The sequence below is a fragment of the Siphateles boraxobius genome, unplaced genomic scaffold, assembly GCF_051911475.1.
Source record: "Siphateles boraxobius isolate OS27281-9 unplaced genomic scaffold, OSU_SipBor_1 41, whole genome shotgun sequence".
Classification (NCBI taxonomy): domain Eukaryota; kingdom Metazoa; phylum Chordata; class Actinopteri; order Cypriniformes; family Leuciscidae; genus Siphateles; species Siphateles boraxobius.
Genome location: NW_027509042.1, coordinates 6,773,640 through 6,789,069, shown reverse-complemented (window position 1 = coordinate 6,789,069; position 15,430 = coordinate 6,773,640). Strand labels below are relative to the sequence as shown.

The 15,430-nt window shown below is 34.7% G+C and overlaps 1 protein-coding gene across 1 annotated transcript in view; it reads right to left on the bottom strand.

The window, feature by feature from the left end:
* Positions 1-27: 27 nt before the first annotated feature.
* The window catches only part of camk1a (calcium/calmodulin-dependent protein kinase Ia), a 37,497-nt gene continuing 22,094 nt past the window's right edge, over positions 28-15,430 (bottom strand). The window contains exons 3-12 of the mRNA XM_077198035.1: positions 10,898-11,029; positions 9,396-9,470; positions 9,106-9,244; positions 7,904-8,030; positions 7,501-7,576; positions 6,241-6,353; positions 5,853-5,931; positions 5,661-5,748; positions 4,729-4,906; positions 28-3,775 (exon numbers count right to left, since the gene is read on the bottom strand). Coding sequence (XP_077054150.1) covers positions 3,684-3,775; positions 4,729-4,906; positions 5,661-5,748; positions 5,853-5,931; positions 6,241-6,353; positions 7,501-7,576; positions 7,904-8,030; positions 9,106-9,244; positions 9,396-9,470; positions 10,898-11,029 — 1,099 coding nt within the window. The 3' untranslated portion in view covers positions 28-3,683. The remainder of the gene's footprint in view (positions 3,776-4,728; positions 4,907-5,660; positions 5,749-5,852; positions 5,932-6,240; positions 6,354-7,500; positions 7,577-7,903; positions 8,031-9,105; positions 9,245-9,395; positions 9,471-10,897; positions 11,030-15,430) is intronic.

Here is a 15,430-nt window from a genome sequence, read left to right as displayed (position 1 = left end):
TGAAAGTACCAACCACAACAGTCTGCCTTTGCATAGCACTTTGATGTGAACTTTATTTGCATTGTACACAAAGATTTTACTGAACACACACAATGCATAGACAAGGAGTGTTTATTCATAACGTGCTACTACCTGTGTGTATCTTTAAGGGTACAAATCATTGGCTCTTCGTAACTCCATCGATAACACATGATGCATTGCATCTATACATTTGTAGCTTTTACAAAAAAGATATACAATATATGTATACATCTTGTTCCTGTATAATACACATCCTGTATTTGTGTCAACTCTACACTTCCTGAACTTTCATGTGAAAATATAATGAAAAAAAAAAGGTCATAATTGATTAAAGGAGGAATTATCTAAACCCAGGGTGTAGCTTTCTTTAGTACTTTTCAAAGCCAAAGTAATTCATAGATGACTTCTAAATGATATTTAATCAGCCAGGCAGTTTGCATAATTACCATAATTACTATAACTGATTGCTGAACTGCTCATTAGACTGATGCATTTTTATACTTATTAAATCACTTATAGCACTTGGGTTTTAAGCAGTTCTATTCAAAGGTTTAAGAGGAAAATGTCTCTAATATCATGGATTTGCTAAATAAATACCTTGTTTGGTCACTCTTTACATTAGGTGTCTTTAATTACTATGTACCTACATCATACAATGTACTTAAGGTGTACATATTGTATTGCAAAACTCTTTAGCTGCTATTGAGGTGGGATACGGTATGGTTAGGGACAGGTTTGGTGGTATGGGTAAGTTTAATTATAGGTATAAATCTATAGAAATTACAGAAATTAATTATAGCTGTAATAACATGCAGGCATTTATTTTAAATATAAGTACAATGTAAAAACATGTATGTGCACAATAAGTGCATTGTATCAAATCATTCATTTAAATGTTAATACACAGCGGTTAAAGACACTTAAAGTGGGATCCATTGATTTTTCTTTTATTATTTTTATTATTGTTGGCTTCAAGTAAGTTGTACTCAAATTGGCACGCATGCTGTATACTGATGAACAAGGTGATAAATGTTCTTGCATTGTTCTTTTTGTTTCAATCCAGTTTGAAAGTAAGGCCAGTATTGAGTTCTTAATATAATGTTAAATCAAAATCTTTGTTTTTAACATATATATATTTTACAAAGAAAAAACAGATCGAGTCAATTGTCAATATCTTGTTCCCTCCGATTTCAAAATGACATGACCGCAATAGTCTGTCTCATTTTGCAATTAGCATAGTGGAAAAGATATGAATATGTATATTTTATGTTTTGATCATCGCTCTTGTAAACATATTTTTACGAGGTCATGCAAACATTAGACGTCTTCTGCACACGAGAACAGTGCAGATTATGGCCAGCGACCCAAACAAAAGATCAGCTCACACAACATGCACTGGAAAAACTGATAACCATAGACAGATAAATCATTTTGGTTGCAAACTCAATCAGTGTCACGACAAAGAGTAATCAACAGCAGTTCCAAAACCTTCCAAGGCAGCATCCTAACTTAAATATAATCTCATAAATCACTGATTCAAAGCAACAAATATAGTCTCTCATGTGAAGCGCATACAAAATACCAACTCACGATTGATTGAAGTTTGACGCCAGCATGTTGCTAAGCTAACTGTAAAAAAAAGCATAAAGTCCTAAAGATAACTATATCAGCTGCAGTTTTTTGCTTTAAATGCTCTTAAAGCAGGATGGATTCTGATTGGCTATTTTTATCATTCATCAGCTGGACAAAATCATTCTGAAAGTGATTTAACAATATTGTCTCTCTGTGCCATTATCGTCATAGTTGTGGTGTGGACAGATGCTATTCTTTTATATTTAGAAAGATTTTTATAACCATATCTTCATCGTCCTTGGTGTGAACAGGCCTTAAATCTAGATAGCTTTTCCAAATATTGGGTTAAATAGTAACTACCCTCTAACAAAAATATAAGAACAGCTTGCTAATGTTCCCTTTCTGTTATAAAAACTTTATTTTGAATTTTCTCAGAATGTTCAGTTTAAAAAAAAAAATTTTTTTCTTGATTATATGAACGTTAGAGAAAACATTAAGGGAATATTTGATCTATTTTATTATTTTGCAAGTGTTATGGGAACGTTACTTTTGAATGTTCTCTGAACCATCTGAAAAAATTAGTAAGTAGTAACTTTTAGTAAACTAAAATGTTTCCAAAAAAATGTTCCATGAATGACGTATGAAATAAAATTTTTGTGCTAATGTTTTGATAATGTTATTAAAGACCAGATAAACTTCAAATGAACACTCTATTAACGTTACTGGAAGAATTCATCACAACTTTAAAAGTTATCTTGCCAGAATGTTGGCCAAATTTTTGATACTTTTTGGTATTTAATAAAATATATTTACTGAACTTGTTGCACTGCATTGTGAGATTGCCTTCTCCGCTAAGATTCTTGTCCAAAATAAGGTATCTTAAAAGGCAGCATAATTTTGGACCAGGAGTGTTTATCTAATGCATCCTCACTAGGTTTTGAAATAGAGCTACAGACTACTTTTGCCCCTTAAAGTCTAAAACTGGAAATTAAATATTATTTGAAAACGTAGATTATCCAGGTTTGATACTGCATTCAATCTGGGTGTAGAAAAAGCTTTACTGTGGCTGTAGCTCAAATCTCTAAACCCCATCACGATTAACCACTGTTCTGTCCACATGCTTCATATGAAGGTTTATACCCACAACAAGATCATGTGATCTCCGTTTGAGCTTGGAAATACTCCTGCTCTGACTCCAATGCAGTTTTTTTTACCACCAATTTGCACTACAGAGCCAGTCTGAACCAGATCACAAAATCAACGACAATCAACGACATGGACATCTACCCACATTTTATAAAACAAAACCACAATGGATTAAGCCGTGAAAGTTTAGAAGCTTGGGTCCACCACTGAATAAAAAATAAAAAAAGGTAATTTCGACTTTTTATCTCGCAAATCTGCGAGTTATAAAGTCTGAATTGTGAGAAAACAAGTTAGAATGGACTTTATAACTCGCAATTTATATCTCACAATTCTAACTTTTTTTTCCCGCAATTACGACTATTGTCATGTGACAAATGTCAGAATTGCGAGATGTAAACTCACAATAGTGAAAAAAAGAGTCAGAATTGTGAGATAAAATGTCGCAATTACCATTATGCATTTTGTTTTCTCTGGCTGAAACAAACTTCCATATGAAAATGTATTAATGATGACTTTATCTTGACTTCAATGACTTTATCTTGTTTCCTCGTGAATTTATCGCCTGAGCAAGTGGGGCTTATTAAGACAATAATAATTATTAAGACATTGTATAACTAGTGGCTTTCCAAGAAAGTCCAAATTGCTACAGGGTACAGACCTGAATGTTATCTTTAAAAAAATAAAATAAAATAGTTAAACCATACATAAAATATACAACTAACTTTGTCTTTGGTTGGGGTACAGAAATATTAAATCAGACCAAATTAAATAATGGTTAAAATAGAATTACATATATCAGTCAATGAAATACCCAAGTCTGAATGTCTGGAACAATCCCACTCTCCTCATGTCATGTCCCACCAGCAGCACTAGTGCATGTTACCAGGAAAGCCCTGTGTTCCGGGTCAGACTGGAGCCGTAGACGTGCATGTGTGGGTTCTGCTTCAGATCCTGCTGGTCGGTCGGCAGCAGTAAGCACAGCTTCTAAGACTATCCCGATCGGCACTACCTCGACGCCCGTCTGTACTGGGGGAACCTACACATAAAAGTTATGTAAAAAATTAACAGCAGTAGGATCTTATAGTACATAAAAATAGCATTTAGCCCAGTGCTGTTATTATAAACTATTAAATACTTTTCTTTTTAAATAAATGGGAAATTAAACAAAAAGAAAGTAATAGAAGTTTAGGTTTATTATTATGAAAAATGCCTAAAAATACAATCAGCTGAAAAGCCTGCATGCTCGAAACGTAAAATGTGTGCGAGTCCACTATTCAATTTTTTGCATTATTTACATTTAACAAACCCTCTGGTGCTGTTTGGTCATTTTTGACCGAAACGCTACGTTTTTTTATTTTTTTTACTTCTTCGGAATGGTACGAAACTTAATAAAGGTTATGGCACTAGCTATGTATACACACACACACACACGCACACAAACAAATCATGGAAATTATTAGAAAAGGTTAAATGGTCTTTACTTTGTACGCTTGTACGAATGTCCCATGTATGAATGGTGGAACCGTTTGCTACTACGCCCAAACAAAATCTTACCGAAAGCTAATTTTTTGAGATATCAACCTCACATTTTGAGCACAACTTCTTTAGATTTACGGCTTTGATTTTCCCACAGTTTTAAAGTAAAAAAAAATGAAAAAAGCACACCAAAGCTCATCAATATTAACTGGCTGATGGAAAAGTATTCTAAAAATGCATTCTAAAAACCTGAATAATTCATTCCCACAGAACCTCATTTAAACGTCTTGCGGCAGATTTAAGACCATGTATTAAAATGAAATGCCTAGCAGAAAAAAATACAAATATTTAAGACTTTTTATTGCCTTCAAAATCAGGAGACTCTAATTTCAGATTTTCAGACTTTTTAATGCCCTGCGGGAACCCTATACTAAAATTGGGACACATTCATTCTTGCATACTGTTTAGGATGGATTGTATGCGACTTTCATTCGAGAATGATCTCAAACTTACTGCTCTCCTCCTCCTCCTCCTCCTCCTCCTCCTCCTCCTCCTGGTCGAGCTCTTTAGCGGGGAGGAGCAGGTGTCTGTGGTAGGGGCTGGTGCTGGTGATTTGGCTTGGCCCCTCTAGGCTGGTGCTCAGCTGCAGTCTCCGCATGTGTCGGACCACTGCTGTCGCGTTGAATGCTTGCTACAAAGACAACAACAAACAGTAGCGTGCCTCTAAAATATGTTTACAAATTAGATTAATGAGGACAAAACTTCACTAAACATGATTTGTAGCAGCCAAGAAATGTATCATGTCTCATGTAATCAGTTTTTCAATTGCAAAAAGACATTACCAAAACAGCTTGTAAGCAATGTCACGTAACATTAAATTTCCCTCAGGAAATCCATTCAAAGCCCATAGTTCGGTAGTTAGCTAGAAAAATGTACTCTAGTGAGGAGCGTTTTGCTTAATATATACATATAATTCTATTTTTACTTAACCTGTTCTTGAATATTTAATACATGTTTGAATAAATCCATCCAATGTAATTATTATATTATTATTATTATAAAAACTGATTTGTGTGCAATTTAAATGTTTGTATACAAATCAGTTGTTAATTTAAACCTGAAATATTACAGTAATGTACCAACTGATATGGCTCCCTGTATAATTTACAGCATTAGTTGTTTTTAGAGATTAGTAGAATTTTTTTTTTTCCTTTAGAAAAACCGACAAGTACTGTACTTGACAATTATCTGGAATTTAATTTAATCGAAAGCATGTGAATCGAAGTCGAATCAAATTGTGAAATTTTGTCAATGCCCAGCCCTAATAATTATTCTTTCTCCTGAAATTCCCTATGTTTATAGCAAGTTCTTCCTTCTTATTTCAAAGAACATCACCAATTACAAATTGTGAAGAATTTAAAAGAATGACGTTGTGGGATTCTCACCTTCCATTTACTCTTGGCAAAGTTCTTCTTGATCTGAGCGCTGACAGACTCATGAATGTTCCTATCAAGAGCTGTGTCTCCGGAAATCCTTCAAAAGTAGAGATGGGGGATGGATTACTAAAGCAATTTTTGTGAAAAGATATACCGATATAGTCAAAACACTGCAGAACACTTATTTTTAGGTAATCCTACCATGGATGCTGTAAAGCCTGATCACATGTGTATCTCTGAGATGAATCTTTCTCCATCAAGTGACTGATGAAATCCTTGGCTGGGATGGAATAGGATCGACAATATGTTGTCAAACAACATTCAAGCAACAAGAAAATAGAAATGGCCAGAATAGAGCTCAACAGCAGTTTCAAGAAAGTGTTCTTCACTGTCTGCACTCCTATTGGTAGATTCTGCATCACGTCGCATTGCATGAAAACTCGCCTCAACACTGTTGCATCACTAATGGTATTTTTACTTCTGAAAACATAATGTTGAGCTCTGTAGATGCAGGATCTAAGCTTTTCTTTCACATCAAAGCATCTCAAGATAATGATACTGGATTATGATTACAATTACATAGAACTACCTGAGTCAGAGATGTCGTCCCAGTACGGAGAGTCAAACTCATACTCTGCTTTCAGAATCTGCTCGAACAGCTTGGCATCGTTTTCATCATAAAATGGAGGGTAGCCACATAAGCTGCAAAAGACAATGCTTTGTAAGACCAGCTGACTCTAATTTATCCCTCTTATGATTTGGGTATAAATAAATACATATGAAATATTGATTTACATTGAAATATTAATTAATGTTGATTCATTAAACATATCTAACAACAAAATGGTATGAATGAATACATCAATAAATGAGGACTGACAATCAATACTAATAACTAAATAAATAAAATAAAATAAATATACTTGTACATTTAAAAAATTGACCATAAATAAATATGTTGATTCATTACAAATATCTGTCTTTAAAATTGAATAAACGAGCACTGACAATAAATAAAAGTAATTAAAATGAATACAATAAATTAAATAAATATGTTCATAATTAAAGGGACATTGTGTAGGAATTTCTCCCATCTAGCGGTGAAATTGTATTTTGCATTCAAACGAATTGTGCTCTCCAGCGCCTCGCTTTTTCAAATGCGTGTTGCATCTACGGTAGCTGTTATGTACCAAAAAGCCATGACAGGATGTCTTCTAATAGCACATGGTCGAGTTTTCCTTCGGGTGAACAGGTTTGTGATTTCAAACAAACTGCAACTTGACACAACGAACAAACGAATGTTACAGTATGAATAATAACAGTGCAATGCAGCCTTTTAAACTTTCCGGGGCAGTGAAGCGCCTCTCACTGCTCTGCTCCTCCGTTTCTGCTGCTTTCAGTTACGTGACGCTGGCTCTGAACGAAAACGCGTTGTGGAAATGCGTTGGCCTAGTACTTTTTGACCCTCTCTGCTATTATAGTTTTACAAGATGGCGGAACGACTTGGAAGCCTCCGTGGACCTACCCGTCACATGTATATAAAGATAATAAATTCTTCGTTTACAAGGATAAGTCAGATCATTGGCAGAGGTATTTGTACACCATTGAGGACATATTTATGAATACAAATATTGATTTTAGATAATAAAATACCTAAAAAACTACACATAGTCCCTTTAAAGAATTATCCATAAATAAATAAATAAATAATTTCCTATAAAAGTAGCAATAAACAAATAAGTAAATCAATCAATCAAACAATGAATAAATGACTGACCATACATGAAAAAAATATTAAATAAATTCAATAATTAAAATTCAATAAATACAAACATCAAGAAATGCTTACAGAATATAAGAAATCACTCCTATGGACCAACAGTCTACAGCTTTACTGTATGGTTTTTGTGCCAAGACCTCTGGAGCTGAATGAAAAGAGAGAGAGAACAGAGAGAGAGAGAGAGAGAGAGAGATAGAGAGAGAGAGAGAACAGAGAGAGAGAGAGAGAGAGAGAGAGAGAGAGAGAGAGAGAGAGAGAGAGAGAGAGGATTTCAGTGTTCCTTTTAGTTTAGTTCACTTTCCTTTTGAGCGTTGTACAGAATGAGGGCAGCATCAAAGAGGCAGTTTAGAAATGTAAACACTTGACATTGTGCAGCATTTCAAATGCCTGAGAGCCTCTAAAAACAGACACATTACCTTACTAAAGACGGTAAGAGATTGAAAAGGACAGAAAATATAGCCCTCATTCATACCTACGTATCCTGGTGTCCCACAGGCAGTTGACATCACACTTCCTGAGTCCTCGATCTTAGACAGGCCAAAGTCACTGATCATAATATTGGAGTCCTCCTCTATACTGTAGTACAACAGATTCTCTGGCTGCACAGAAACAGAATGAATTCATCTGAATTAATGCTGAACGTTTCCGTTGAATCACATTCAAGTCATATCTTACTTCATTTAATGCACGACCATTTTCTTATGCATAATACGGTGTCCTAATCAGATGTGACAAACGATAAATCATATATCTGCATGTTAAATGTGCAATATAAAGTACCGTTTAAAAGTTTGGGGTCAGTCATTTTTTTAAAGAAATTAATACTTTTATTCAGCAAGGATACATTAAATTGATCAAAGGTGACAGTAAAAGCCTTTTATAATATTACAAAAAATTATATTTCAAATAATGTTATTTTGAACTCTCTTTTTTATTATGGTTTTAACAAAAATATTAAGCAGCACAACTGTTTTTAACAATGATAATAGTAAGAAATGTTTCTTGAGAACTAAATCAGCATATTAGAATGATTTCTGAAGGATCATGTGACACTGAAGACTGGAATAATGAAGCTGCACGGCTGCTAATATTTCACAATATCACTGTTTTTACTGAATGTTTTATGAAAAAATGCAGCCATAGTGTGCTGCATTAAAAATCTTACCAACCCCAAACTTTGTAATGGCAGTGTATATTGTCATATTTTCTTGACTGGCAAAAGTTTAAGAAATCTATTTTTAAAATACAAAATAATAGTTTTTATTTAAGAGCTGGTAACAGAACACAAAAATGTGGCGTATTACAGTTTAAAACGTTTATTTTGGCATAATATGTACTCTGTTTAATATACTATTTAGTAAAAAAAAGGGACTAAAGGCAGTATACAAAGTATGCAATAAGCAATACACTAGTATACCATTCTGAACAAAGCCTATTTCTGTCATATTGCTAAGCATCGCATACTGTTAAAATCTCATTTCTCTGAACTTCTGCTCCACACAGCTGAATTTTAAACATTAAATACTTTCTAATTGGCAGTGATTTTGTCCCTTTGTGTCAGCATTTGGCTTTCACCGAGGACAGAAAAAAACATTGCATGCTGAATAATTTGTCATATTCCGCCTGCTTAGAAAAGCAGAGTGTGATTATAGGGAAAGAATATGTAAGCATTACCTTCAGGTCTCTGTGCACAATGCCCATATCATGCAGATACTTCACTGCATCTAAAATCTGGCGTATGAGTTTGCTGGCATCTCTCTCAGTGTAGAAGCCCTTTTCAACAATCCTGTCAAAGAGCTCTCCCCCTGATACACTGTGAAGACCCACGCAAACAAACTACAATTAGCACCTCCACTATAATGACATAAGCATTCAAGACACTGCAAATGAAAAAAACATCAGACAATATCTTAGCAATGTCACTATGGTTGGTGTGATCTTGAGTGGTGAGATTTTAAACTCACAGCTGCATGACCAGATACAAATGTGACTGACTTTCGAAGATGTCTTCCAGTGAAACAATATTCTCATGTTTTATTCTGAAAAGAAAGAAGAAAAGACAGCAATGATTAACAGAAAATTGGCATTTAGACTTATCATATTCGCCTGACAGACAGTAAAACGGCTGAAGATCCAAAAATTGTTTAATGCTCTAAATATCTTTTTATGCTCTATCATGGTTTTCCTTCCGTCTCCACCACTGATCTATATATGACTTCCCTATTTTTATATCATTTTCTCAGTGTCTTTGATGAAGCTACACCGGCCATACTGTAATCAGACATTTATAATATTCTGCTCCATCTCCATTTGACTTCCACTCTTTTGGTTTACCTGCTTTCCATTTGATTACTTTTTTTCACACCAATGGTGGAATTCTCTCTCTCTCTCTCTCTCTCTCTCTCTCTCTCTCTCTCTCTCTCTCTCGTATTCCTCCTCTTTGGTCCCTCTCCTTCACAATACTGCTGCGGGGAACCTCCATAACATCTCAGCCTCTGTGTGTGCTGTTGCCCTGGCAACAGAGACACTAAAAATAGGACTATCTCCAGTACTCTTGACATTTCCGGTGCACACTTCTACGATTTCTCAAACTATAGCATATTTTTATGGGACATATAGCATTAACAAGAGCTTTTCTTCTCTCAAAGAGCAATTCGGCTCTTACGAGGAAAAGGAAGAGACCTTTCAGCATCTTGACTGCCACTTATCCTTAACACTACCATACAAAGTCAAGATCTCGGCAGCATCTGTCCTGGCTATAGACTTTATTCACAGCAGCGCCATCTTTGATTTTTAATGGGAATGAAAGCCAGGCTTTGAGGGATAGACATACATCTCTTCAATGGAGACACTAGGGGGACAAGTGAAGGCCAATCAGATCAAATAAGGCGGGGCTTATTGTTCTCTGACGATGAGTGTGAATTTCAACGCGACACTTTTTATTTTATTTACAGTGAATGAGTGCCTGCGTGGTAAGATATAAGTAGCAAAACATTTAATATTTGTCAACTTTTTTACGATGGAAATGTTTAATGACCCATACAGTGATGCAAACTACTCAGCTTTTTTAATGCAATTTCGCCATTTTTCAATTGAAAATATGCAATCATTTAAATATTTATATAAAAAAACGAGTAGAAACATAATTGTCAATGAAAATGTATTATTATAACATTATAATTTTGTGTATTTTAAATGTAAGTAGCTTACAGATCAGTTAATTGTAACTTTTAATATTATAGTGATGTACAGTACCAACTGGGTTTCTCTGTATAGAAGCCTGAGATTTTTTTTTGCGAATCGGATCGAATCATGAAATTTGTGCCAATGCCCGGCCATCCCTTATGAAAAAATGATCTGGTCTTCAGCTGGTTTAGATGTTTGGCATGCCAGTTGCCCATCCTGCCAAACAAACCAATTTAGATAGTTTTTTTATGCAGTAGTTCATGAGAGAGTCGTTTCTGACCTGTGTAACACAGCAATCTCATTCTCAATGCTGTTCTCCTTTCCCTCCAATGCTTTCTTAGGGATGCATTTAATGGCTACGAGTCGCTGGGTCTTCTTCTCCTCAGCCAGGAACACCTCAGAGAACGCACCCCTGGAGAAAAGCAAAGATGGAGTTAGTGCTGTTGGACATTTAACTTCCCCATTGGACCCTTATGTTTTTTATACATTGACTTGAGAGTACAGAGAGTAGAGATGACCAAATATAAAAGCCAGGGCTGCATTTCTCAAAAGTAAATGCACCAATGGTCTCTATGATTTACTTAGGCTGCCAATGCTTTTGATAAACGCAGCTCAGGCTGACTAATCGGACAATATTTGGCCATTTCAAGATGATCAACAATAGTCAATAATAATCAAATTCAAGAATTAAAAAAAATATATACTTTTAATAATCGTAATTGTATCATGTATATAAATTATATTAATTAAACATATACATTTTTAAGAATTGTGAATATTTAATGTAAATGGTAAATGATAAAAACAGCAATTATTATATGTTCTAAGATTGCCACCAATATGTGATATAAATCTGGGGTTTGCCGGAACTGCACATTTTTGTAAAGTTAGGATTAAAAACTGAGAACTTAAGTCTCTTCTGCCCACCAAGGCTGCAATTATTTGATCAAAAAAACTATAAAAACAGTAATATTGTTATATATTATTACAATTTAAAATAACAGTTTTCTATTTTAATCTATTTTTAAGATTATTTTTTAAAAAATTCACCATTCCTTTGATGGCAAAGCTGAATTTTCAGCATCATTACTCCAGTCTTCAGTTTCACATGATCCTTCCGAAATCATTCTTATATGCTGATTTGGTGCTCAAGTAACATTTCTTATATTTATCAGTGATGAAAATAATTTGTGGAAACCATAAAAATTTTTATAATTCTTTGAAGAAATGCATTTAAAAAGACATTTCTTTGTCTCAAAATAAATCTTAACCGCCACTTTTGATCAATTTAATTCAACCTTGCTCCATAAAAAAAATAAATTTCTCTAAAAAAAAATATAAAGAAAAAAAATGGACTGACCCTGAACAGTAGGGCTAGTGTAACTCAGAACAGCTCTAAATGTTAATGCACATATCTTTTTCTAAATCATTGATGGAAAAAGCAGGAAAAAAGGTAATTTTTCCCTTCAGCGGTAACTCAACCCTTGCTGTTGTTCAACACAACACAAAAGGGACATAAACCGTGCTAAGTACACCTTTTTCCCGGGGTATTTTCTTCTTTGTGTGTTGTTTGTGCAACAGAAATATTGTGAACAGATGATATTTTATCAGGTCATACTCGTCAGGTAGGGGAAGATAAAACAGTGTGCTGTAAGTCTGCACTCTCCAGAGGGACACAGGTTGTGCCAGAAAAAGACAAACAGCACAAGCCGTTTAATCATCCAAGGAATGTTTTCATGTGTTCAGGCATCCGTGTATGTTTTTGTCTTATTCAAGCATCATTTCAGGTTTTTAGCCTTATATGCAGACAAAACACATTAATTCTCATGCTCTTCCTTAAACACAAAGCATGGGTGTTAAAACAAGCACTGTCATGTATAATCTAGCTGGCCCAAACACACACTCCCTAAACTGCCTTCTTAATCACAGAGGGAGCAATTAAACACAATTTGCCACTAAGGAAAAGAGAAATAAACAAGTCAGAGAATAAATGACAGTACATTTACATTTCATTTCATACAGCTGTTAAATGTTCATTTTGATTTCAAACATTTGATTCATATTTTTAGATATGTATCAAACTATTCAAAATTACCATCTCCTAAATATGTATACAAATAAGTACAAGGAAGTTTTGCAGCACCATGATCTTAAAGAGGCCATATTATGCCATTTTTAAAAAGTCTTGATTTATTTTTTAGGGTAAACTCGAATAAGTTTTCATGTTTGATTGTTCAAAAAACACATTATTTTTCACATATTTTAGATTGTTGCAGCACCTCTGTTCCCAGGCTGTCAGTAACACTCTGTTTTATTCCTGTCTCCCAGTTCCTCCTCCTGAGAAGCACTACGTGCTCTGATTGGTTAGCTGGACTAGTGTGTTATGATTGGTCAACCACTTCAAGCATGATACAGAAATGTCACCCTCCTTACCATAACTGCAAATTTCAACACACTACTTACTCAACCAAGGCTCTGCTCTTTTTTTTTTTTTTACTTTGTACCTTTGCAGACCTTTTTAATGCATTACACACTAAAGAAAGCTGAAAATGTAAAAAAGCATATAGGTCCTTTTTAATAGTATAAGATTGAACTCAAATGAAATAGAACACTCTAGAAAACCACCTATAACATGCTAGCAACCGCATAATGATGCCCTGGCAACCGTGGTTTTACAATGTTTACATTACAATAGACTGTTTGCATTACATAAAATGTTTAAAAATGGTACAAGGGTTTAGAGTGACTTGACTTGAAAGCATTATTAGATTAGCCAAGATTATCAAAATATTAGCAAATTCATTTAAAACACTCAAAATATGTGTAAAATATATTTTTAAAAAGGACAAAAAAATATAACATACATTTGGAGAATGACAGTAAAATGTGTAAACCCTGTAAGAGGATGATTTCAATTAAAAGGACCTTATGACATGTTGTTGTTGAGATAATACAAATAAAATGGAGGACTCCAATGACCTGGAAGCCACACTAGTGAGTCATGGTCACAGCAGGGTTGTTTATTGAGAGAGAACATCTCATACAGCGCTTCAGCTGTCAACAAACTTTCTACTGGACTCGTATCACAGAGTTATCAAAGTGCCTTAAGTGAAGTGAGTGGTGGGGGGGACCAAAAGGAGGTCGGGAAGAAAGAAAGAAGAAAAGAAAGCGAGAGCGAGAGGAAATGAAGAGAGCGAAAGCTGTGCTGTTGCCGTGAGACATGGTGTAATTAAAGCCTCCCATGGCTTCCTGTGGGTAAAGGAGGAGGAAGATGGGAGAGAGAATGGAGATTAGGAAATGATACAAGACAGCCTGTGTGGGTGTTTGGGTCTGTAAATAAGAAAATTGTTTCGCAGAGAAATGTAGCTGATGGAATGCCTTACATATGTTATGAGGCCAATAATTTCCCAACAGCAGCTAAAATAGATTGAAAAAATGCCCACGGTGTAAAGTGTTTCTTTAGAAAAAACATCTACACTGAAAGGAAAATGGCAAACCTTAATATTCATAATACATGAATATTCATAATTCATATTTACATTACACTGTAGTGTTTACATTAGATCAAATGTTTAAATATGGTACAACAATGCTGAAGGACTCTTACTGGCAATTATTAGATTAGCCAAAGATAATACATTTTACCTCAAATTTATTTAAAACTTTCAAAATATGTATGAAACATGTATAATGAAGAACAACAATGCAAGGGCATTTTGAGAATGAAATTTGTCTGAATGTGTGGGCCCAGTCAATGGGTCTCATTCATGAAACACGAGCAGAACGGATTTTTGTGTAAATCGTGTGTAAAGTGGTTCTGGCGTAAATTTTCGGATTCATTAAAATATTCGTATTTTCCAAATGTTAGTTGGTACGCAAGAAATCTACACCTGCTCCCAGCCACGCGTAAATAGTGAGCTTAACACCCGAACGTTTTGCTCATTAATAAGGCTGCATTTTAATTCACCTTAATCGGGTACATATTTACACAGCATTTTGAAAAAATATTATATATAGTAATTACATACGGTTTTTCTTATTATGAGAGCCAGTAATAGCATCTGCGATGTTGGTCCTTCTCCAGTTTGAATACGATTTGTCCGAAGTGAACTAATTTGTTTTTTGCGCTCAAGCTTAATGTCGAACCATTTTCTTCTCACTTCTGGGAATGTTCGATTAACAGATGAAACTCCATTAACTGCATCTGTACTATGCTGCCAAGCTTCCTTTTTTTTAGGACCCGATACGCAACTATGTACGCTTGAAAATAAAATGTGGCGTTTTGAATGAACTTCTGATAATAAAACTTCAATTTCTGCATCTGAGAAATTTTTTTTTCATTCGCATTCATGTCATAATATGATGCCCATATATAGTTGTCAGTCGGATTTAATGGGTGGGATTTATGGTAATTGAGAATGAACGTGCACGCGCATTCCATTTACGACTGATTGGAATTCATTAACACACACACACACATTTCACTATTACATTTGATGTTTACGAAGTATTTGTGAATCAGGAGAAGAGTTTTCGGGAAGGTCTCTTTACGCGCAAATCACTTGCATATTTACTCGTATATTTACGAATGTTTCATGAATGAGACCCATTATTTTGCATCATGTGTATTTGAAAATCATACTGAAAAACATAAAATTTTCTGAAGATACATGTATTTACAAATATCTCTGCTGCTTCATTATTGTTATGTCCTAGTGCCGTGGTTTCCAATATACATTCAAATGTTATAGCCCTGCACCTCTAGTCTATCATAACCTTTAGGGGGGATTGTCCAGGATCTAAAATACCCATC